General features: G+C 45.5%; 1 protein-coding gene and 1 long non-coding RNA gene across 8 annotated transcripts in view; one reads left to right on the top strand and one right to left on the bottom strand.

The window, feature by feature from the left end:
- The window catches only part of PTPN21 (protein tyrosine phosphatase non-receptor type 21), an 82352-nt gene that overhangs the window by 47601 nt on the left and 9508 nt on the right, over positions 1 to 25243 (top strand). For all 6 annotated transcript variants that reach the window (XR_006219041.1, XR_006219040.1, XM_042990301.1 and 3 more), the window contains exons 7-13: positions 439 to 526; positions 910 to 998; positions 4393 to 4480; positions 5395 to 5474; positions 16021 to 16081; positions 16717 to 16801; positions 20821 to 22232. Coding sequence is in view for 4 of the 6 variants with exons in the window: in XM_042990301.1 (XP_042846235.1) it covers positions 439 to 526; positions 910 to 998; positions 4393 to 4480; positions 5395 to 5474; positions 16021 to 16081; positions 16717 to 16801; positions 20821 to 22232 (1903 nt within the window). In the remaining 2 variants the exon portion in view is untranslated. The remainder of the gene's footprint in view (positions 1 to 438; positions 527 to 909; positions 999 to 4392; positions 4481 to 5394; positions 5475 to 16020; positions 16082 to 16716; positions 16802 to 20820; positions 22233 to 25243) is intronic.
- On the bottom strand, positions 12431 to 23188 carry LOC122239683. Of its 2 annotated transcripts, none has more exons than XR_006219042.1 (6): positions 22994 to 23188; positions 19536 to 19629; positions 18333 to 18447; positions 15747 to 16078; positions 12875 to 12958; positions 12431 to 12784 (listed from the first exon to the last, which is right to left on the bottom strand). It is a non-coding gene; the product is annotated as an uncharacterized LOC122239683 (long non-coding RNA). The 2 variants fall into 2 exon arrangements; XR_006219043.1 differs by lacking the exon at positions 22994 to 23188 and adding an exon at positions 22127 to 22257.

Here is a 25243-nt window from a genome sequence, read left to right as displayed (position 1 = left end):
CACCCTTGTAACTCTGCCCCCAGAAAAGGATTACCATCTTCTAACCCTTACCATCTTCTAACACTTATCGCTTGGCATTTAGCACACGATGCTTAGTATTGCCTGATATTTTGGATAATAAGCAGTTACTTAGTGGTTTCAAATGAATTCCAGCTTTCAGTGAAGACTTTTTAGGGAGTTTGACTCCCCACGTGCCCCTGGCCTGCCCGAAGTACAGGGATGGGATCTTTATAACCCTCAGCGTTCAGCAGAGTGCTGTGTGTGTAGTTGACTTTCAATCGATGTTGATGGATCGGTTGAAGTAATTTCTGGTATGCTTAAAAATTTGAAATGTTTGTAAATATCTTATGCCAAATTGATTATGTAGTTTTTTAGCAACGCCTCCTCCCCACCCCCATTTTTGGTTCTGTGATCAACCTCACGTCTTTTGGGTTGCAGAAGGCTCACGGCTCCTGATGCTGAAATGCTGTACATGCAGGAGGTAGAGAGGATGGACGGCTATGGAGAAGAGAGCTACCCCGCAAAAGTGAGTATGGCATGAAGGCTGGGGCTCTCCCAGTCCATCTCAGGAGCTCAGAGGACAGTGGGGAGGCCTGGGGACACCCTGTGGTGCAGAGGTGGGAGGCATGGGAAAGTCTGGAAACTGGAAAGCTGAGGTCCTGTGACCAAAATTTCTTAGTAAAACACACTCCTGTTTTGCAATTTGTTCTTTGAAATGCTCTTGAAAATGGGTTCTTTGAGGAGCCCGGTTTGTCCTCTTTTCATACCTATTTGACAAGGTGATTCCTTTAAACCTTTCAGACTTTGCCCTCCATGTAGGTCTTCTGAGCATCTGCTAAGCTGGGTTCATTGTCACACTTCTCATGCACCTGCTGCCCAAATGCTTCTTTCTGTGCTTTCTCCTTTCAGGATAGCCAAGGCAGTGACATATCCATTGGAGCATGTCTTGAAGGCATCTTCGTGAAACACAAGAATGGAAGGCCTCCTGTGATATTTAGGTACTTTGCTTACATCCTGTGCACTTTTCTGCGGCTCCTCTTGGTGATAGTTTTTAGTACATGTACTAGTAATAGTGCCCACAAATCCCACCCTGGGTCTCATTAGGAAATGGAAATATGCCCCTCCTGGAATAAAATAACACCTGACTGCATTGGTTCTTTTATAAGCCACTTTCTTCAAAACCAAATGTGTGGAAAACAGTGCTTATAATAATGGCCTACTTATGAAATGCTTAAAGGTGGGTGACCCTTTTCTTACCAAATGGAGGCTGTTCTTTGTTTTGATGTGAGTTTTTAATTTCAGCTCTAGATTCTAGGACTGTCTTTTTGTGGAAAATCTGGGCCTTTCTCTGATTCTAGCCATGCACTAAAGTTCCTAAAATACTAGCATCTAAGCAAATTTCTTTCTTTTATTTATTTATTTATTTTTTTTTGGTTAAGCAAAGTTCAGTTGCTTTTTATAATGTTCATTTTTTTCCTGATTATAAAAATGTGATGCTATTCATTTGTGGAAATCTTAGGAGGTTTATAGCGAGAGGATCTATAGCAATGTGCTAAATAGTGGCCAACTTCAAACAATGAAATTGCAGGTGGTTTAAATTTCCCTTTCAGTATTCTGTATTTGAATTTATATCTTGAAGATAGCCAATTAGACCATGTTATTCAATCCCTGCCTTTTCATTCCTTAAAATTCATATCCTAGAAAATCCAAAGTGTCATTTCATAGAAATAGTTCCAGTATTATTCAGAGATTCTATTTTCTATTTACTTTGATTCTGTTTTTTTGGTTTTGTTTTTTGTTTTTTGTTTTTTTACTTTGATTCTATTCTTGACGAAAATTTAAAAGTTTATATTGTTTTTGCAGAGCAGTAAAACATTATATCAGTTATCAGTTTTGGTTCTGGGTTCCTTTGTGTTTACTATTTACTGAGTGCTTGTCATGAGCCAGGTTCTGTGCTGAGTGCTCTCTGTGTATTTTTTCATGTGATCTTTACAACTCTGAGCAGATGGTACTACCACCACTTTCCACATGGTTTAATTGAGCCTTAGAAAAATGAAGTGATTTGTCTAAGGTCACCCAATTATAAACTCGCGTAACCAAGAACTCAGATTCTCCACTTAAACTCAGATTCTCCACAGATTAACCACTGTGTTAAATGGCCTCTTTTATTTTTATTATTTATTTATTTATTTAAATTTTTATTAATTTTTTAAATTTACATCCAAGTTAGTTAGCATATAATGCAACAATGATTTCAGGAGTAGATTCCTTAATGTCCCTTACCCAGTTAGCCCATCCCCCCCCCCCCCCACAACCCCTCCAGTAACCCTCTGTTTGTTCTCCATGTTTAAGAGTCTCTTATGTTTTTGTCCCCCTCCCTGGTTATATTATGTTTACTTTCCTTCCCTATGTTCATCTGTTTTGTATCTTAAAGTCCTCACATGAGTGAAGTTGTATATTTGTCTTTCTCTGACGAATTTTGCTTAGCATATTACCCTCTAGTTCCATCCATGTAGTTGCAAATGGCAAGATTTCATTCTTTTTGATTGCCGAGTAATACTCCATTGTGTATATATACCACATCTTCTTTATCCACTCATCCATCAATGGATATTTGGGCTCTTTCCATACTTTGGCTATTGTTGATAGTGCTGCTATAAACATTGGGCTGCATGTGCCCCTTCGAAACAGCACACCTGTATCCCTTAGATAAATACCTAGTAGTGCAGTTGCTGGGTCGTAGGGTAGTTCTATTTTTAATTTTTTGAGGAACCTCCATACTGTTTTCCAGAATGGCTGCATCAGTCTGCATTCCCAGCAACAGTGCAAAAGAGATCCTCTTTCTCCGCATCCTCAAATGGCTTCTTTTATTAAAAGAAACTTAATTCCCCACTATTCAAGCTCTCTAAAAACCATTCTGTTTCTTTTTGAGAACTAGGTTTTCCTTTGAAGATTTTTTTCTCTCTAAGCTGACATTCCTTCCTTCATTTCCTTTACTTTCCTTATTTTCCTTTACTACTGCCTTTTGGGCTCTGAATTCTCCATGGTGATTTTGACCATGGAGAGTGTACCCAGTGTGGGGAGCATAAACCCACTCCCAGACTGTACTGCCCTCGGTCCAGCAGCACTCCCCTTTGGCAATTGCTCTCATGGCCCTAAGTTGCTCATTTAAGTCTTCTAAGTGTGAGTTGGGGGTCAGAGGGCAGAAAAGGATCTGGACTGCACCAGCAGGGCAGGACTCTGACAGTGCCCGAAGGGCCCTATGAAAACTGGAGGCCTCCAGCCAGCTTCTTTTATCTCACTGGGTACGAATTTTTAAAATAGCCTTCTTTAATAATGATGCTGATAATCTTTAGGTTTAACAATTAAACACTGAATCACAAAAAATTAATTTTATTTATTTAAATAAATTTAAGATAGAGTATCTAGGTGGCCCAGTCGTAAAGCATCTGACTTCAGCTCAGTTGCTGAGCTGATGGTGATCTCATGGTTCATGAGTTTGAGTCCCACATTGGGTGAGCTTGAGCCCCGTTTCTCTCTCTCTCTCTCTCTCTCTCTCTCTCTCTTTTTTCTCTGCCCCTCTTGGATTCTCTCTTTCCCTCTATTTCTCACTCACTTGCGCCTTCTGTCTCTCAAAAAAAATAATATATTTAAGATAAATAAATCTAATGTAACGGAGAAGGATGAAGAGAGGTAAAATTTTTCTTTCAGATCCATTTTTCCCTTTTATAAAATTATATGTTATGTAATAAAATATTAATATATAAAATCTAAACTTGGTAAAATACAGTTAGCAAATACAGGATCAGAGTTTGAAACCTGATGAACACACCCGGAGTAGTTCACTCTTGGGGTTCCTGGCATTTGTCCTTTGTTTCACCCTGAAGCTTTTCAGAGCACCCCTCCTCCACCTTTGTGCCTTGTTTACCTGAAAAACTTAATGGTACTTGCTTATGTCTATGTTCTCTCTCTCATCCCCACCCTCCAACTTTGTTTCTTTGAGGGAAGCACCGTACCTTACTGATCTTAGTATCCCTGGGACCTAACACAATTTCGGGCATTGTTACAATGGATGTTTGTTGAATGAATGAAGGAGGCATTGGCAACCAGCTCAGAGAGGCCTCTTTGATCAAATTAATCTGGCAAACGAGGATAGACAGATCTTAATGTTTTTAAGTACTGTTTGCCTTCACCTAGTCTACATGTATTTACTTTTTGCAACTAGCTGTTGTCACTTCAACGAGAAGATGCATGCCAGCTGATTAAAACAACTGTTTTCTTTTTAAGATGATTAACAAATATTAACTTACACATCAAGCTCGAGAAGGAAAAATCCTATGTTCCATCTTCTAGTGACACTCACATTGCTGTTTTCTATTTGTTATTCTGTAGGTGGCATGATATTGCTCACATGTCCCACAATAAGTCCTTTTTTGCATTAGAGCTGGCCAGTAAAGAGGAGACCATCCAGTTTCAAACTGTGAGTAAACACTAGGAATCTGGAACGTTTTCCCTAGAAGTTAACAAGTTAGCATTTCATTGTGCATGTTTGGGGAGGGAGGTGGCATTAAAATTATATTTGGGGCACCTTGGTGGCTCAGTTGGTTGAGTGTCTGACTTCGGCTCAGGTCATGATTTCATGGTTCGTGAGTTTGAGCCCCGCATTGGGCTGTCCACACAGAGCCTGGTTCAGATCCTCTGTCCCCCTCCCTTTCTGTCCCTCCCCTGCTCATGCTCGCTCTCACTCTCTCTCTCTCAAAAATAAATAAACATTAAAAAAAATAAAATTGTAATATTTAGTACTTTTATAAAACATAAAATATTAATAACATTTTGCATAATAGCACTTGGCAAAAAGTAGTTGCTCAGTAAATATTGTTGAATGAATGAGTCCTTGAATAAATACTATCTGGTATGGTGATTTTTAAAGTAAACTAAAGGGACTAAATAGGAGAGAAAGTAAGTACTAACATCTTAATTTCCATTGCTAAGTGAATGCCTCTGTAGAAATATTATTTCACAGTTAATTGCTTTTGCTCTCTTGACAAAGGCAGTGTTGAGTCACCAAGTCAAATGCTTTTTTTTAAATTGTCTTTGAGTATCTATTTGTCAAAATACAAGTTGATATTTTCATAATTTTTAAAATTTCTAAGTCATCTGAAACTGTTCAGTGTAAGAGTCATACCCTTAGAACATTTTTTTTGTTTTTGGTCTTCCTGATTTAAATCCTAATTAGAGCCTTCATATGATAGGCGCAGCATTAGAAAATGAAAGAGTCGGTGTGTTTGAAAGAGTCGGGATATTATATCCCCCAGTCATGTCTTGTTCTCCGACAAACTCTGTATCAAGTTGTAAATGTGTTTTCATTTACTTTATGCATATTTCATTTGCTAGGAAGACATGGAAACCGCAAAATACGTGTGGAGACTCTGTGTTGCGCGACACAAATTCTACAGACTAAATCAATGCAGCCTGTGAGTACATCCTGTTCATGGAAATTGTAGAAAATAATGAGGTTAGGAGTTTTCATCTTGAGCTGTATCGTGTCATTTAGAAAGGAAAATTTTGTAGAAAATAACAGTTTTAGGACATAAACTGCGTGTTAAAATAGTTCTCAAAAATATTGTTTCATTTATCTTTGGATGTCTTCTAATAACTACAGATATATGCCTCTAAGATTTTCTTCACCTATTTACTAGAATCACTGATTCTTGAAATTTAAAAAGAGAATTTTTTTTATTGGCATTTTGAGTAATTATTTAGCTTGTCAAGCCGTTTGGAGAATATATACCTTCTCTTCCTAAGGAATATTTTTCTTGGCCGCATGGGCTTCCCCCGTTCTGCTGGATCATTCCCATAAGCATACAAACATGCTATAATATTGCATCTCTTAAAACACTTGACCTTCATTCCACACGCCATCCGTCCATGGCTCCATATCTCCGCTCTCCTATATAGCAAATTTCTTCAAAGGAGTTGTATAGACTTGTTTTCTCTCCTTCTTTCTGCCCTGCCTCCCCTAGCTGCCACACACTGACACTGCTTGTCACGGTGACAGTGACCTTCATCCCATGGTCCTGTCAGGACCACAGAAGTTCTTTCACTGGACCACTCAGCAGCACTTAACCTCTGGCCACCCCTTCCCTTCTGCACTCTGCTCCTCCTTGGCTGCCAAGACCCCACCCTCTCCTGCTTTTCCTCTTTCTGGGCCGTTTCTTCTCAGTCACCTTTGCTGGTGTAATCCTCAGACCTCTTTCCCACCTATGCTCGTTCTCCAGGGGATTCACCTTGTGTCAGGCTTACAGATTGCATCTGTCTGCTGGAACTGCCTCCGATTTTATTTCTAGCTCAGTCCTCTCCCTGAGCACAGCCAACTGCCTACTTGATGTCTGCCCTTGGTGACTTAAGAGGCATCCCAGATTTGCTGTGTCTAAAACAAAACTCTTGACATGCTCTTTCTCTTCCTGCCCCCAAATCTGCCTCTTCCTTACCCTTTCGCATTCGATAAGTGGCAACACTCCATATTCACCCCGTTGCCCAAGCCCCAAACCTACGTAATTCCCACTTGATTTTTGTTTATTTCATCCCACACCCAATACATCAGCAAGCTGTGCCTTCAAAACATATCTGAAATGTGACTTTGACCACCTCCTCCACTAACAACTCAGTGCCAGGCCATCAGTGTTTCTAATCTAGAATACTGCAGCAGCCTTCTGACACCCTCCTTGTTTCGGTACCTGCCGTGCCTATAGCCTGCTTTCCATAAGTCAGCCAGACTGGTCTTAGTTTAATATGGGTCAGATCCTATCACTCTTCTTAAAACCCTGCACTGGAATTTCATCATACTTGAAAGCACAAAGCTGTCCACGATCTGGTCCTTGCCTGGTTCCTGCCTTATTTCCTACACACCCTCCTCCTGCTCACCCTTTCCCAGCCACACTAGTGTCCTTTCTGGTCTGTGAACATGGTCTGCCCTTAGAGATGCTGTGCTTGCCCCTTCCTCTGCCTGAAATGCTTTTCCTTTGCATGCCTCATTCTCCCACTACATTAGTTGTCTGATCAGAGGAGCCCCTCTTCAGAGAGGCTGACCGTAGCTGCCCTGGGGACCCCTTCCCTGCCTACCTATCTCTCTGTATCCCCTTGCCCTATTTGATTCTTCATCATAGTACTTAGTACCACCTGAATTTGTATATCTGCTTGTTTACTTGTTCTCAGCAGGTAAGCACCACAGCAGCACAGAGGGCCGCAGAGGGCCGACACTCTCTTATTAACCCCTGTGTTCCCAGTGCTGAATAAGGGGCTGGCCCACAGCAGGCCTTGATGAATTTGTTGAAGGAATCTATAGAAATGCATGTTAAGAGGTCTGATTTGGGATGCCCGTGGTGCCGTAGGGGCCCTTCGGAGAAAGGGTACCTAACTCAGAACTGCCAACGTAGGAAAGGCTTCTCAGCAGAGTGACCTCTAAACTGAGACTTGGAAGGTTTTGCTTCATCTCCACAAGCTTTCTCAATGCTGTCCTTTTTCCCCTGTCCCATTGTAGCTGCCTCTCATCTGGCTCTCGGGCCCATCTCCCCTGGCTCCAGCCAGTTTTCTGGATGGATGAGCAAAAGGTGTAGCACTTCTCCCAAAGTTATAGCTCAGAACCGCATCTGAGCCTGTCTCTTCTCCCCGCTTCCTTAGCTACAACATTAAGCACAAGACTCCTGTGATCCTCCTCTGGGCTCATCTGCCCTTGATCCTGGCCCTGGTGCCCATAGCTCCTACAATGCTGATGCCTCTTGCAGCCCCAGGCCTTGCTGGAATGCACTCTTTCTCCCCTTCTCTGGCAGACTCTTGGTTGTTCTTCCAGATCCAGTTTAAGTGCAGCCATCCTGGAGGCCACCATGCATTTAGTTTGCTAAGTCCTCAGTGCCATTCTCAAAGTTCTGGTTGTTTTCTACCACTTTCTGATTCAGTAGGTATTTCCTCTGCGTCAAGCATTATTTCCTTTAACCTCTACAACAGCCCTGTTTGGTGCAATTCTTAATGTCTTTTGATAGATGAAGGTTCAGAGACCCACACTGTCATGGCCCTGTGGCACAACCAGTGCTGCCAACCACCAAGCGAGGCTGCTAGCGCGTCGTGTGCCTGCTGTTCTATGTGGACTTGGTTTGTCCGTCTTGTCCGGTGGTGCCCCAGTGTCTGGCAAGGCACCTTGTACCTAAGGCTTAGTGAAGCCTGAGTGAGACAGAGATGAGACAGAGATGGGTGTCAGAGGGCAGAAGAGCCCTTTTGTTCCTTGTTGATTTCCTTTTACTACTGATTGTAATTTGGGGGGAAATCTTGAAGGACATTTGTCCCTCAAGGCCAGGAAGGAAGAGGAAAGGCTGTGGAAGTGCTTTCTGTTTTATAGGGAGCCAAGGTGTGAAGAGAAACTGGTTAGGAATAACCATGCACAGGGCAGGCCCGTCTTTGGGACTCAGGAAGGAAAAGGAAATGACCAGGGATGACCCTGCAGGGGAACCAGCTAAAGATTAGCCCCTCAGCCCCAGTCCTCCTCCCCTCCCTTCCTCCCTGGACACCACATAGGTGTGTTTTTCCCTGAGTCCCACTGTTCCTCTGGTGGTGGGATGTGGAAAGCACTAACTGACCGGGAGGGGGAGCCCTGCTTTCTCTGTGCATATGGGCCCTGCTTTCTCTGCCGGCTGCTGGCTTGCGGCTCCGGATGTATTTGTGCATGAATGTGCTCCCCCTGGTGGCCAGATTCGGCGGTGCTACTAGTCCACAGCGGTCACATTTGGGGCTCTCCTGGACTGGCCTTGTTACCTAATCACGTGTGACATTATTTTCATGCAGAAGTAGTGTTCTGAGATCCAAGAAGTAGATACGCACTCTGTCAGAACACAGCCTTTTCATAAGTTTAAGAGTATTTATAATATTGAACCATCATTTCTTCAGTGATTCCTCCTCTGGAAAATAATGGAGAATCAAATCAATCATTTGGAATAAACTGCAAACTACAATCTCTTTCCAAGTAGGCATCCATATAGGTTGGTATTAATGCCTTTTTTTTTAAGGAGTTTTTTTTTTGGCAAATCATCACCTGCTAATGATTTTAAAGTTCAGATGGAAAAGAAAGAAATTCAGTTTTAGAATGCTAATGATTTTAAAGTTCAGATGGAAAAGAAAGAAATTCAGTTTTAGAAATCTAAGTTTAGTCATATTGCTGTTTCTTGCTAAACGTAAATATAATTACATTCATAGGGCCTTCAGTTGCATATATCTATATAAAGAAAACATACGAGTGTTTCAGAGATGAAATAATTATGTTTGAAGGAGTATTTTCCATATTTTGTTTTTAATCTCTGTACATCCAGTAGATTTAAGGAAGTCCATATCCATGAGCCATTCATGGAGGATCCCTGCTTCATTCTGTAGGAAACTAACACAGTTCACTATCAGCACTTGCTCTCAGGTGAAGTAAATGAAATCTTCGCTTTTAATGTTTTGATGGGTGATAAAACTGAAAATAACTTTAAATTTTACGGTCATTTCTTTAAAAAAAATTTTTTTTTCATGTTATTTATTTTTGAGAGAGAGCGCATGAGCAGAGGAGGGGCAGAGAGAGAAGGAGACACAGAATCTGAAGCAGGCTCCAGGCTCCAAACTGTCAGCACAGAGCCCAACACAGGGCTGGAGCCCATAAACTAGGAGATCATGACCTGAGCTGAAGTTAGATGCCTAACTGACTTAGCCACCCAGGCGCCCCTATGGTCATTTCTTTTAAGGCTGTCAACCTAGACTGTTCAGTCACATTTAATATTATAATGATCCTGAAGTATTGGTAGATTCGTTCTTATGGTCCAGACGGGTCAGCCGATAGTGTGATGGGCATCTGATGAAACTGCATCGAGCCTGAAATTGGACAGTGGATTCTGGATGGCTGGGTCAGCCTGGGGCACCTGGAGTCTCAGGAGATGATTCTACTTGTATAGAAAGAGGATTTTGCTCCTAGAGTGTTGTCCTCCACCCCACCCCCTGCTGGTCCTGACATATAATAAAATGGTGTTTTGGATGGCCTTGTTTGATTCATCCAAACTTGACCCAGATGAGTATATTTTAGAATTTATAGAATGACTTGCTCCCTCCCTCCACTTTTAAACAAGGTACTTTAGGGGCACCTGGGTGGCTCAGTCGGTTAAGCGACAGACTCTTGATCTCAGCTCAGGTCATGATCTCCCGGTTCGTGAGTTCGAGCCCCTGCATCTGTGCCATCAGCACTGAGCCTGCTTGGGATTCTCTCTCCCTCTCTCTTTGCCCCTCCCCTGCTCACGTGTGCACGTGCGCATTCTCTCTCAAAATAAAGCTTTAAAAATAACAATAAGCAAGGTACTTTAAGTAGCAGAATCAGCTTTTGATGTCACCCAAGCCTTAAAAATGAGAGAAGAATGGGGCGTCTGGGTGGCTCAGTCAGTTGGGCATCTGACTTCGGCTCAGGTCATGATCTTGCAGTCTGTGAGTTCAAGCCCCTTGTCGGGCTCTGCGCTGACAGCTCAGAGCCTGGAGCCTGCTTCACATTCTGTCTCCCCCTCTCTCTGCCCCTCCCCTGCTCTCACTGTGTCTCTCTCTCAAAAATAAAATAAAAACATTAAAAAAAATTTTTTTTAAATGAGAGAAGAATGTGACTATTCCTTTAGGGTTGGATTAGGAATTAAATGAAATAATGTCAATCTGTTAGGTCACAAACCTTCTTCCAGACCTCAGAATTGGTCCTGCTGTAATCAGTCTCTCTAATTCGTATGAGAAAAAGACTGGGAGAGAAACATTCTTGGGGAGGTTGGTATCCCCCAAGCTGTAGAGCCAGGTGATAAAGGTTTCAAGAGACTTAGTCTAGAGGGAAAGCTGAATTTCAGTCACTGGCAGGCTGCTTGCTGAGCATAGTGACAGGGCTGGTATGTGTGCCCACTTTTGTTCTGGAAACTCTGGCCAGAACACTGACTGGAGGAGGTGCTTCCTGGAGGGGAATGGGGCTGCACCTTCTTGTAAGCCCACTGCAGGGTTTGAAGAGCCTGGAGGAGGCCTGGAAGAAGATGGAGTAACCCTATCCCATAAGAAAGTCATTGAGACCAACATTTGTAGGTATTTCCACCATCCAACACATTTTTCATTCACCACAGTCTTCTCTTCACTAGCTATAAACCAATAAGAAAGGAAGCTCACACAGCAGAATTGAGACAGCTCTTAGAAATAGGAGTCTGGCATGCCTGGGTGGCTCAGTTGGTTAGGCGTCTGACTCTTGATCTCACAGTTGCAAGGGATGGAGTCCTGCATCTGGCTATGCGTTGTCAGTGTGAAGCCTGCCTGGGATTCTCTCTCTGTCCCCCCTCTGCTTGCGCTCTCTCTCTCTCTCTCTCTCTCTCAGAATAAACTTAAAAAAAAAAAAAAAAAAAAAAGAAACGAGCTCAACTGTAAATGCTTAGTAATCGGTATCTGCTTCAGTCCTTCACTCACGGTGTCACTCATTTGTTTGGCACACATTTGAGGCCTTCCTTTTGTGCCAGGCACCAGTGATACCGTTATGTCCCCGCGCCTCCATGGAGCTTACAGATCGGCTGGGGCTGGGGAGGGGGTGGGAAAATAATCAGTCGCTAGGAGCCTGCGCTCCATAATCTGACAGACCTGCCTGGTCCCAGTGCCGGTTCTGCTACTTATTTGTCATGTGACCAAGAGCAGTTCCCTTAATCTAAGTATCCGTTTCCTTGTCTGTAAAACCCAGATAATAACTGGCATCCTTTATGGTGTTGTTGTTCAGATTCCGTGAAATAATCACGTTCAGCCCTTAGCGCTGCTTCAGTAAGTAATACTCATTTTACTTGGGCCAGCAGCATATACTTAGTTTGCCTTCTCCGGTGCACACATTCCAGTGATTTTTTTTTTCCCCTAAGAGTTCTTCGGCTGTCTCATTTTTAGCAGCACCCATCAATACAGTAACCGCCCCCAGAGTCTGGAAAACACCAACCAGCAGTTATGCCATTTTCTCTTATACACTCAGGTAAGGATGGCTGACCTCTCAGTAAGCTGCATTTACAAGAACGGCAGCAGGAAGAGAGGGGAGGTAGACTATTAGAACTGATGGCAAGGCTGCCTAGTCAGACCGTTTGGCGGGAGAAAGACATGTCCAGTTTGTTTGTGTTTAGCAAGAAGCGGCCTCTGCGGCGGGCAGAGTCGCTTCCACACTGGGTGCTCCCAGCAAGGGCGCCAAAATAGATATCGCGTGTGGGAGTTCCTGCCTATGCTTCTAAGCTCTGCATCTCTGCATTTTTAATTTAACACATTCAAGTTTTATTTTTGCCCGAGGCTGGGCAACTCGGGACATGTTGTTGTACTCTACCAGCCCTTTCTTCTCGTCTCTGAATTTTGAATTTATAGTACCTTAAAAGTTCAGTCTGTTTGGACAGTGGACTAAATGCGAGCTTCAGAGGACCCAGTTCAGCCTAAACCTATGGGGAATAAGCAGAGGCAAAGTAAACTCCAAGGCTACAAAATGCCTTCAGATCATGGATGCTGATTTTAAGGAGTGTTTTAATGTACAGTGAGTGAGCGTTCAACAAAACAGAACACGGTGCACCTTCCCACCTTGTTTCCCCGAGGAGGCCTCCATTAGGACCGATAATGCTTTGGTGGTTGTTAACAGGTATTGTTGCGGCCCGACAGAACGCACATCGGTTGTGTCATTGTTGAATTACATAAATTCTGGCAGATGGAATATTCTTTGGAAAAGAGACACTTCTTCTTTAGCAACAACCTTAACACATTTTGATGATAATGAAAGAAAATTATTACAAAAAGCATTTAATTTAAAAAAATCAACTAGTAAAAAAGCAGTTGTAGTCACCTGATGTTAAGTTCCTGATGAGCACTCGTTTTTTTTTTCTTTGTAATTTCTCTTATTGGTCTCGTGTTTAGATAGATCTTCAGCCTATGATATATAATAGAAGAATTTATGTTTTCCGTAAGTTCACTTATGACTTCATATTTAAATTTCTAATTTTTAAATGCATCTCTTAACGTGCTTTCTTAGATGGTATTAATGACACTTGAACTTTTTATAAATGGTCCGTTGTACCAAAAACCTACCTTCTCTCTGCTGAGCTGGAATATCCCCTTTATCACAGAAGCAGTTTTTATTTTGGGGGGGGGGGGACCATTTTTCAGATTGCTCTTATGTTCCCTTATTCTAACGTTGTCACTGAGTCGGTACCACCCTAGTTTCATTAAAGCCCAATATTTGGTGACAGTTTTTTCTTTTCTTTTTTTTCTTTCTTTTTTTTAATATTTAAATTTTAGTTAAGATACAGTACAGTATTGGTTTTAGGAGTAGACTTCAGTGATTCATCACTTGTATACAACACCCAGTACTCATCACAAGTGCCCTCCTTAGCATCACTCATCCAGCCCATCCCCCATCCACCTTCCTCCATCAACCCTCAGTTTGTTCTGTATCATTGAGTCTCTTGTGGTTTGTTTCCCTCTCTTCTTTCCACTCCCCCTTCTCAGATGTTCATCCATTTTGTTTCTTAAATTCCACATATGAGTGAAATCATATGGTATTTGTCTTTCTCTGATTGACTTGTTTCGCTTAGCATAATAATACATTCTAGCTCCATCCATGTAGTTGTAAATATAAGTGTCCTATAATTTGGTGATGGTTTTTTTTTTTTTTTTAATTTAAAGTTTTATTTATTTTGAGAGAGAGAGAGAGTGAGAGCGTGAGCAAGTGGGGGAAGGACAGAGAGAGGGAGACAATCCCAAGCAGGCCCTGCACTGTCCGCGCAGAGCCCAATGCGGGGCTTGAACTCATGAACCCTGAGATCATGATCTGAGCTGATATCAAGAGCCAGACACTTAACAGACTGACCCATCCATCAGGTGCCCCAATTTGGTGATGGTTTTTAATCAGAAATAATAAGCACTAGTTTTATTTTATCTCAAAAGTCTTATAAAAATAAGCTAATTTTCAGGGTTTGAATACAGGATACTAATTGTTAAGATGCTAAGATTATGGTAAATTTGTTGATTAAATGGACTGCGTGTTTACCTTGTGATTCTGGATTTTCTAGTAATTAGTCCTTAGAACACTATAACCAAAGGTCACAAAATACTTTTGTAATTAGTATTTATGTGTCACATAAGCTCATGACCCAGAAACAGATGGTGGAAGGTTTTTTTGAAAAAACCTTTGTGCTTTGTGGGGCACCTGGGAAGCATCCGACTTCAGCTCAGGTCATGATCTCACGTTTCATGGGTTCAAGACCCATGTTGGGCTCTGTACTGACGGCTCAGAACCTGGAGCCTACTTCGGATTCTGTGTCTGCCTCTCTCTCTGCCCCTCCTCTGCTCATGGTCCCTCTCTCTGTCTCTCTCTCTCTCTTTCAAAAATAAATAAACATTTACATATTTATTTCATCAATTTAAAAAAAAAGTGCTTTGAGAGGTTCCTGGCTGACTCAGTCAGTAGAGCATACAAACTCTTTGATCTTGGGGTTGTGAGTGCTAGCCCCGTTGAGCATAGAGCTTACTTAAAAAAATTTTTTTTTTAATTAAAAAGTGCTTTGAGAAAATTATGTAAGTCACAACAAAGCCAAAAATCCTATGTTTAGGTTCCTAGATCTTATTTGCAATAAATTGCACATAAAACAAAAACATCCTGACTCTGTTTAAAAGTGATAAAATTAGGGGCGCCTGGGTGGCTCAGTCGGTTGGGCATCTGACTTTGGTGCAGGTCATGATCTCACGGTTTGTGACTTCAAGCCCCACGTCAAGCTCTGTGCTGACAGTGTGGAGCCTGCTTCAGATTCTGTGTCTCCCTCTCTCTCTGCCCCTCCCTCTACTCGCACTCTCTCTGTGTCAAAAGTAAACATAAAAAATTTTAAGTGATAAAATTACACATGGGTTTTTTCGTGTCTTGTTCCTTTTTGATGTAATTATTTATTCAAAGATGGAACTTGATGGGAATAGTTTAAAATCTCAAATTATCTGATAAATGTCAGTCTGCACTTGTTAATATTCTCATTTGTTTCTAAAAAATACATTTAAAACCAATCAGTGATGCCTGGGTGGCTCAGTCAGTTGCGCATCTGACTCTTGGTTTCGGCTCAAGTCATGATCTCGCAGTTTCGTGAGTTCGAGCCCTGCATCGGGCTCTGCACTGGCAGCATGGAGCCTGCTTGGAATTCTCTCCCTCTCTCTCCCTCTCTCTCCCTCTCTCTCCCTCTCTCTCCCTCTCTCTCCCTCTCTCTCTGGCCCTCCCCTACTTGCACTGTCTCTGTCTCTCTAAACATAAATAAACTTAAAAACATTAAAAAAAATAAAACCAGAGAGAAGTTTCTTGCATAGAAAAGTCAAATGGGTGTACCACGGGCCCACTAAACCAAATTTTCTATTTTTTGTTTTCTCTTAGTTTCTTACAGGAAATCTGGATTAAGTTACAAAAGTTATAAACTTCCCTCTTGATTATGTTTGTAGTATGTGGTTAGTAGATTTTAACTACAGGCCTGTCCCATTGCTTCAGGCTTCTGGGCTGGCATTTGGTGGTTATCCCTCAGGACTGTTAGTGGAGGTGCTCAGAGCTAACCCAGGCCCACGGGAGAGATACGTGTGCACTGAATCTTGCTTCTGTGACATGTTTGTGGGTGATCAAGCCTTGCCACTCTCCCTCTCTGCTTATGCTCATTCCAGAGGTTCTGATAGACTGGGAAAAGACGTACCTGCTGATCCTCTCATTGTCCAGGCAGATGTTGCTGCATCAGGAGGCTCAAACTCTGGAGGGGGGGTGAGGGGGGTTTCTGGGTAGCCACAAAGTGGGGAGGCCCCAAGTGAGGACAAGAGAGTCTCCTTCCTTTTCTCTAATTTATGATTGGGTTAGTTTTATCTTCTTTTTACTTTAGCAGATTTATCATTTTACCTTCTTATTGATTTACTTTGGCAAAATTAGGAAAACTATGTGTACGTATGTCTCAGTGACATGTCTTATTTTTACAGGCAAACCCAGACTGTCACAGTGAACCCAATTCGGAGGAGGTCGTCTTCAAGGGTGTCTCTGGTAAGAAAGAAGGAAAATTATGATTGCTTTTTTTTCTTTTAGTGATGTCATCTTCCTTAATAAAAGATCCTTTGGATAGTGTTAATTTTTAGATGGACCACAAAAGTGTGCTGGTATTAGATTGTTTTTAACCAAAGAAACGGCAGTAGGCTGAGCCTAATATTTATGTAATCTTTATGTTATTACACATATTTAAATACTAGGTCCAACCTAATACTACAATTTTCGACTATTAGCAAAGAGTAATCAGAAGTTAGTAGATCTTTAAAATACTAGCTAATTTTGCCTGAGAAGATTAAATATACTACATAAAAGCTTTTTATATTCACATGTTTATATAAGAATTCAGGAAACTTTGTTCCTTCTTGCTCTTAACTTTCTGGATACAGCTTGTTTTCTTGTGATCTCTGATGTCTGATACCACTGTACAGGGCTTGGCATTGTCATTCTGGGAGACACTGAAAGTGATAAATATGGTAAGAGCTACAGGGTCTCCATGTGTATTTTCTATATAATATATTTAACTTCCTTAGAAGTTTTTTAATGGAAAGAAAGAAACCAGCGGAGACTTACTTTACATATATTACATAGGTAGCAATGTATTTTAACTCTGTTTCCAACTTTCCATTCCTTAGCCTAAGCCCCAGTCCTACGTGATGCCTCCCCAACCCCAGCTGCATTATAACGGACATTATACAGAACCATACACTTCCTCCCAAGGTAAAGTACACTATTTCTGAAATGCTGTATAAAATTATTATACTCTGAATAAATCTATGAAGACTTGGAGATCTTGGAGCCAGGATAGTTTTTGGCTGATGTTACATTGCGATTGTTTTCACGGTTATAGCCATCCTGGATTCGTAGAAGGAGCTGCCATTAGATTCAGTTTCTGAAAATGTGTCTCAATATGCAGTATCAGATGTTGATACTCAGATGATCCAGAGTTCGGCGCATGGGAGCTCCTTTCGGCCGGCTCCTGTGTCCTGCTGATACTCCCCCGTTAGCCTTTGAGTGCTTCCTTGTTTCTGGCACAAGATATCGCAAGCTCGTTTTGTTTTTTTTCCTGCCCGAGAGCTTCCCATTGTAAAGCTTTAAACATTTCATCTTTATTTTTGTTTATTTATTTTTATTTTTCACTTGATTAGTAGAGCGAGCTGTATTTAAGGCAGTGCCTCCAAAGTTGAATGTCAAGCATTCATTCGCAGACATTTACTCTCTACCCTGTGTACAGGGCTCTAAAAGCCAAGGAGACTGAGTGCAGAGAAGTAGTTCCACATCTTAAGAATCTTAAAATCTAATAGTAGGGGATAAGACTAGTACACAAATAAATACAAAGAGAACGTGATTGTTTTGAGGAGAGAGGGCAAGCAATTATGTGAAGAGAGTCTCATCCTGTTGGGGAGATTGAGAAGGGCTTTCTGGAAAGACGGGTGGATTTAGACAGCTGGAGAGAGAGGCGGGCAGTTGATTGGGATTGCTACCCCTGGTTTGGGGGGACAGTGGATGCCATGGCACAGAATGAGGAAGGGCATTGGGGAGAGGAGGGGTATGGTTGGACTCTCGGTAGGAAACTGGTAGAAGTGATGTGTGAAGGGACCAGAGGTAGGTTGTGAGTGTATTGTGTGCGGGCCTTATGTGCACAGATGACAATTTCCAGTGAGGTAGGCTGGTAGGCCATAGGGGAACAGCGCTTCAGGGTGTGGATTCCCAGAGTATGCACCTCAGGGTATTTTCTGCCTTCCTCACCGCCCGCTCCTTGCACCCTGCCCTCGTCTGGTTCTGCACCTCCAGGTGCCCCACCTCTGGGTAAAAACTCTTCTCTCTGCATTGTTAGAGTTACCTCACCACTCTGCCCTTTTCCTCGGTCTGCAGATATCCTAATACTTTGTCCTTGCCACGCCTCTCTCTTCCAACAGTGGTCGGAGTTACTGTTCCCTTCCCTTTTCCGCCTGCTGCTTCTGAGAGTAGTGCCTGTGTGGTTGTTACCCGTTTATTCCTTCCGCTGCCCTCCCAGGTCCCCAGCGCCCCACGCGTCCTCCTCACCAGCACGTCCCAGATTTCTCTCCTGAGAATTTCTCTCTTTTCAGTGCTCTGGTTCTCCCTCCCCTCCTCCTCCTGTGCCATCAGCGTTGTTCGCTGCCTGGGAACGTCTGCCTGTGGCCTTCTTCCCTCCCTGGGCAGGCTCCCACAGCAGCCCATCCACGTTTCAGATTTCAGCAGGGACGGTTGTCACATCTGTGTTTCCCACCTGTCCTCGGTCCTGGGCCCTGCACTGCCATCTGTCTCAGAGTCACAGTTTAGGGGCCACTACACGGACAGCCCTCCGCCGGGTGCTGGCTTACGGTATCCGCGATTACAATGAGCTGAAAATGAAAACGTTAAATTTCAGCTCATCACTCTACCCCATAAGCCTGTCCCTCTCCCCCTTGTCCTTACTTCATCTTTGTGATGAAGTCACTGTCCTGGTTACTTGGATTCCAAACTGCATGTAATTTGGCCTTTTTTTTTTTTTTTTTTTTTTTTTTTTTTCCCCCCTCAACACCCAGTCGTTACACATGCTTTTGCCTCTAGCTCCATATATCCCTTCCATCTCCCTGGCCTTCTGCTCCTGGTTTAGTCCAGCCCCATGGCTAGCTGTAGCCCCATCTTCAGCCTGCACTCTCCCCAGTTCGCTGGACACGAGAGTGCCGGGCTCTTCTCATCTCCCCATTCCTCTCATTCCTCTGCCTGGGGTGCCACCCTCTCCATGCTGATTCCCAACACTCCTTTTCTAGTCTTCCTTCCCGCTGTGCTCCAGCCGAACCGAGGATGCCCTCCACAAGTGGTCTCCCAGCCTTGTCCGAGCTGCCCTGTCACTCAGAACGCCCTTTGCCCTGACACGACCCCATAGTGTACTCTCCTGCCCACGTGCCTGGTTCCCCTCGGGTCGGTGAGGCTGGGCTGTGGGAACTCTTGTGGCCCATGCAGTAAGGGTGACTTCTTGCTCAGGTTACCTGGCTGTCGTGCACAGGCAGGAGGGCTCTGCTCCCCACCTGCCTGCCCCTGTGTTCCTGCTGGAGGGGCCTCTTCCGTCTAGAACACTGGTCAGGGTGGTGGGGGCAGGGGGGCATGGAAACTGTCTCTCAATCTTCTGCTCCCTTTCCCTTGACCTCTTCTAGTCATATGACCATGCCTGGCATAGGCCACGGGGTGAGGAAGGGTAATCCTGCACCCACTGGCTGACTGGCTGCTGCTGAAAGCCAGGCAAGCCCTCCCCACTGCCCCAAAGGCCACTTGAATGCTGTATTTTTTGTGAGGGTGTTCTTGATTCTCTCCTCCCTGTCCCCATCAACCCAGCCCAAGCTGGAAGTGATCCTTTTCTCCTCCCGCGTGGACCCGTCACACTTATCTCCTTGTAGTGTAACATGTCCTTGAATTGTGACTTTCATATACATTTTTCCCCTTTACTCACCTGGATTCCCATCTTTTACCCCCATCAGTGCTCAGCATAGTCTTCTGCACACACGGGCTCCCAAAGGGATGTCCTGTGGGGTGCAGGGAGGAGCCTGCAGGCAGGGAGACCAGAAGGGGTGGGTATCAGGCCAGTGCAGACAGGCTGGAGTAAGGACCAGGGAGAGGCTGTGGTGCCAGTGACTCCAGGGACTCCGAGGTCGCAAAGCATTCCAGGTGTGGGAAGAGTGCAGGACGGTGAGGCACCGGTGTCAGCAGGGAGAATACAGTGTGTGTTTGAGCCCTGTTTCTTCCTGGCTTGCATGCCACCCGAGGAAAGTCCATACATTAGACTGACATATTCACTTCGATAACCACTAGCCACTAAACCATCACACAGCTCTGTAATCCCAAAAATAATACTTTTCAAAGCCAACTGTTCCCTGAAGGACCTGACTGCTGCTCTTTGAAGCATGAGAAATCACCCTCAATAGTGATGGTGTTTCCAGTGAACCGCAGATTGGACAGAAGAAACGTGCCTCCGTCCAGCCCTACCTGGCACACAGGCAGCCATCGTAGAAGAGATGGTGCTCCTGATTCTGCTAGCTGTGGATCCCCCTCTCACTGGAGCATGGGGGCTAGAGCGGGCGGTGGGGGAGGGGGATGACTAGCTTAGCATGATTCTCCCTGGCTTCTGGCCCCTGGTGAGGTATATAGCAACTGATGACACTGTTGGACCTGCAGAAGCAGAACCCGCAGAGTTCTTGTCTTTCTGTCTTCATTCTAGAAGAACCCATAAACAGCCTAGAATTCCACTTAAGGAGGTATTTATAGACGGTCGGTACTTGAACTAGCTCAACATCAGCAAGGCCACATCCCCACCAGGGGAAGGGAGCAGTTAGTGGCCCAATGCCCTGAACAGTGTCTCTGCCTCCAGCTACCTAGAGTTCCAGAAAGTCTGTTTCATCTCTAGTAAAACACGTTTCTGATTTTTCAGAAAAAGACAACTGCACTCTTAATATTGGACTTAGATTTGGTTAATCTTTACTGGTGGGGGGGGGGGGGGGTGTTGAGATGCTGAGTACCACCCTTAGAGCAGGCAGAACTATCACCATTCTATAGATGAGGACGCCCGGGCTCCAGAAAATGTGCCCACGGTCATTCAGATAGTCCGGGTAAAGCCAGGTTATTTCTGCATGGATTTTTGTAAACGACACCGAAAATGTCAGCAGCGTTCAGGGCGCATCTCAGTTTCCACCTAGAGTAACTGGTCCAGCTCATTCGCTTTAAATGTGTTTGTTTCCCAGATAACCTCTTTGCCACCAACCAGAATGGATACTATTGCCACTCCCAGACGAGTCTGGATCGAGCCCAGATTGACCTCAGCGGTCGGATCCGAAACGGCAGCGTATACAGCGCGCACAGCACCAACTCCCTGAACAACCCTCAGCCCTACCTGCAGCCCTCCCCCATGTCCTCCAACCCGAGCATCACTGGGAGTGACGTCATGAGGCCCGACTACGTGCCGTCACACCGCCACAGCGCCCTGATCCCGCCGTCGTACCGCCCGACCCCGGATTACGAGACGGTCATGAAGCAGCTCAACCGGGGAATGGTGCCCGCCGAAAGGCAGAGCCGCTCGCTGCGAAACCTCAACATCGGCAACTCGTACGCCTACAGCCGGCCCGACGCGCTGGTCTACAGCCAGCCGGAGATTCGGGAGCACGCGCACTTCGCCTCCCCGCAGTCGGCGCACTACCCGTTCAGCCTCAACTACAGTTTCCACAGCCCGTCCCCGTACCCGCACCCCGCCGAGCGGCGGCCCGTGGCGGGCGCCGTCAGCGTGCCCGAGCTGACCAACGTGCAGCTGCAGGCGCAGGACTACCCGGCCCCCAACATCATGCGCACGCAGGTGTACCGCCCGCCCCCGCCCTACCCGCCCCCGCGGCCGGCCAACAGCACCCCGGACCTGTCCCGCCACCCGTACATCAGCAGCAGCAACCCCGACCTCATCACCAGGCGCGTGCACCACTCGGTGCAGACGTTCCAGGAGGCCAGCCTGCCGGTGGCGCACTCCCTGCAGGAGGTCAGCGAGCCGCTCACGGCCGCCCGGCGCGCGCACCTGCACAAGAGGAACAGCATCGAGGTGGCCGGGCTGGCGCACAGCCTCGAGGGCCTGCGGCTGAAGGAGCGCACGCTGTCCGCCTCGGCCGCCGACCCGCCGCCGCCGCGGCCCGTCTCCGCGGGCTCCCAGCCCGGCGGCTTCCCCGAGAGGGCCGGGCGGGACGAGGCGGACGAGCGGGGAGGCCTGGGCTATGGCCACAAGAAGTCTCTCTCGGACGCCACCATGCTGATCCACAGCAGCGAGGACGAGGAGGACCCGGAGGAGGACGTGGCCATGCTGGAGGTGCCCCTGCTGCCGGCCCGCGCGCCGCGGGGCCGCCGCTCCCCTGAGCCTCCGCCTGGCCCGGCCCGCGGGCCCTGCGCCCCGGTCCCCGCCGCGCTGGGCCCGGGCCCCCTGCACGGCCGCGAGCCCGGGCCCCATCTCGGGGAGGCCCTTCGACCCCGCAGAGAGGGGCTGCTCACGCCCTCCATGTCCGAATCTGATCTCACCACGTCGGGGCGCTACCGAGCCAGGAGGGACTCCCTGAAGCAGCGGCCGGTGTCAGATCTCCTCTCCGGAAAGAAGAACGTCGTGGAAGGCCTTCCGCCGCTAGGGGTAAGGTGAATGTGTGGCGAGTGTGTGGCCGGGTCCTGTCCTTGACTCTGCCTCCTGGCAGTTCGGCTTTGTCTCTTGGAGTTCTTCTCATCCCCCCCATGCCTCCCTCCCCCATGCGCTATTTCTGGACCTATTTGGAATACTTTGAGTTTGAGGATTATCTATGGAAATGAGGGGGATCAGTTGGATCGGTTAGAATTTTAGTGGTTTTGCTGGAGATAATTAGGTGAAGTGAAAAGGTTAACGCGGGAGGCTCTGGAATGGAGAGGAAAGAATAAACGAAAGGTTTGGTCAATGCAGCCTTAAGGAAAAGGAAGTTAAGCTTTCACCCGCTTTAGGCGAGGTTGCTTTGTTAGCCACTTGTTAGAAACACTGTGCTGATGCAGCAGCGGGGGGGTGCATGGTGTCTGAGAGCAGCATCCCTGGAGAGAAGTGTTGCTGATGTCCGAGTGTGTGGATACTGCTTGAATTCCGTGTGTGTGATCTCTGAGGGCTGAAGAGTGATTCTGGAGTTGGGAAGGTGGCACTTTGTCAAGACAAAACACTTGAAAGCTCCAGGTCTTTATTTTTTTAATTTTTTAAGAACGCGTATTTATTTTGAGAGAGAGAGAGTGAGAGAGCGAGCCAGCAGGGAAGGGGCAGAAAGAGAGAGAAGCCCAAGCAGGCGCCACACTGTCAGCCTGGAGCACCATGCCAAGCTGGAACCCACAAACCGGTCATGAGATCATGACCTGAGCTGAAACCAAAAGTCAGATGCTTACCTGAATGAGCCACCCAGGCCCCCGAAAGCCCCAGGTCCTTTCAAAGAAAGATTAAGTGAACGAGGATCCCAGGAAGGTCCCTTGGAGAAAATGCATCTCTTTGATACTCAGTATAGCAAATAACCAGCAGTTAAGCACTTGCTTATGTGGGGCAAAATATAAAAGAGCATACATAACATCATCTCTAGCTGCCATCCCCCGAGCACTTGCCATGTGCCGAGGCCCCCCTGGTTTACAACAGGCCTATTGTTCCTTCAGAAGAGAGAACAGACTCTGAGATGTTTAGTAACTTTTCCAAGGTTATACAGCTAGTGGGTGGCTGAACTGGAATTTTAAACCCATGCTTATCTCTGCAACCTATTTTCTTGTCAGTTATGCTGTTCTGCATTGAGGTATAATGTATATAATATTTTATTAAGTAGCTGTTGTTTTTCTAAGCCTTGCTGTTTTCTGGCTTTCCACGGAAACTTTTTGAGTCCCCAAGCCTTGGCCATGCATTCGTGCTTTTGTCATGGAAGCGTGGTGGCTCTAAATCCTCTTGCTTCATCGCTCAGGCTTCTGGCCCCTCACTGCCTGCACGCCCTCCCCCGGCCCTGCCCTAGGATCTGGCAAAAGCCATTAATTAGCCTGTCCATCCTGTCTCCCAGTTCCTGTCAGCGCCCAGCAGCTAGGACTCCTCCCCCACCTCTGATAGTTCGCATATGCAGACTTCAGGACCCGGCACAAGTATAGTAGGATCTTCATAAACTGGGAAGAAAATCCACACAATTTTACAGTACGTATGAAATAGATTAGCAGAGGTAGACTGAAGCCACTTAACAAGAGTGTGTTTGCTTTTATGAATCGGGGGTTTGAATTTTAAGCTTATTTTCAATTTTTCTTAAGATTACATTTGTATCTACCTGAGCAGTAAAGACCAATGTCTCAGGTCAGCTGGAGTGGAAGGGTGGGGGCTGGGTGTGGATGTGTCTCCAAAAGGTAATGCTACCCAAGTCCCTGAGCCAGCTGGACAGGGCCCTTTCATACTTAATTCTCTTTCCCTAATTATATTGAGAATTTTCCATCATTTTTTTTTTTAATGTTTATTTTTTTTGAGAGAGAGAGAGAGAGAAAGTGCAAGTGGGAGAGGGGCAGAGAGCGAGGGAGACACAGAATCCGAAGCAGGCTCTAGGCTCTAAGCTGTCGGCACAGAGCCTGATGCAGGGCTTGAACTCACAGAGGGTGAGATCATGACCTGAGCCAAAGTTAGACGCCTAACTGAGCCACCCAGGCACCCCAAGAATTTTCCATCATTTTTATGTGTGACCTGAGTCGCTTCTCCAAATGATACTTGTTTTGAGTGAGTCCACTATGCAAGCTTATTGTCCCTTTTGAATGGGATCTAGTAAGATCCCCTAAATCTGAGGACTTTGATCAGCTTGCTTCTCTAAAATTACAAGTTTTCTTCCTTGTTGACTTTTTTTTTTTTAATGTTTACTTTTTATTTTTGAGAGAGAGAGAGAGCATGAGCAGGGGAGGGGCAGAGAGAGAGAAGGAGACACAGAATCCGAAGCAGGCTCCAAGCTCCAAGCTGTCAGCACAGAGCCCGACTCGAGGCTTGAACTCATCAACCATGAGATCATGACGTGAGCCAAAGTCGAGCACTTAACCGACTGAGCCCCCAGGCACCCTTTCCTCTTTGACTTGTAAGGCCCCTAGTATTAGTACAGATCTGTGACTGGATTATTTCTTTGGCATAACGGATTCTCCTTTACTGGAAGAGTGTGTATGGCAGCTATGGCTTGGGGGAAAGGTGTAGGACCTAAGAGTGGAAGAACTTGGATCTGAGGCTAGATCCTTCCATTTATTAGTTCTCTGCCCAGTGGGCTGGACCCGGCAGCACCAGAACCTCATCTTCTCCATCTGTAGCATGGGTACAGTCACCCCTGCTCTGCCTGCTAAGTCCCACATGAGGTTAGGCCTGAAAAATGCTTTCTAAATTCTATGATGGGGCATAACTGACTTTAAAGAAAATTTTTTATTGTTCTGACACTGATGACCATATATGAAGAGGCATCTATGTGACCTTGAGCAAGCTGCTTATTTTTTCACTTGTAACTGAAGCTGGCCCCAGAGAGTTGTTGTGGGATAAACTGAGGTCCTGGAGCATAGAAAATGCTCAGCCGAAGTTAGCTTATTACTGGGAGGTTGCATCATACTGACTTCCCAAGAATTGGAGAACTCTAGCCCCTGCTAAGCCCCTGAGACTCC

This window comes from Panthera tigris, chromosome B3, assembly GCF_018350195.1.
Source record: "Panthera tigris isolate Pti1 chromosome B3, P.tigris_Pti1_mat1.1, whole genome shotgun sequence".
NCBI lineage: Eukaryota > Metazoa > Chordata > Mammalia > Carnivora > Felidae > Panthera > Panthera tigris.
Note: the sequence above shows the minus strand (reverse complement) of the source record. Positions and strands in the feature narration are given on the sequence as shown.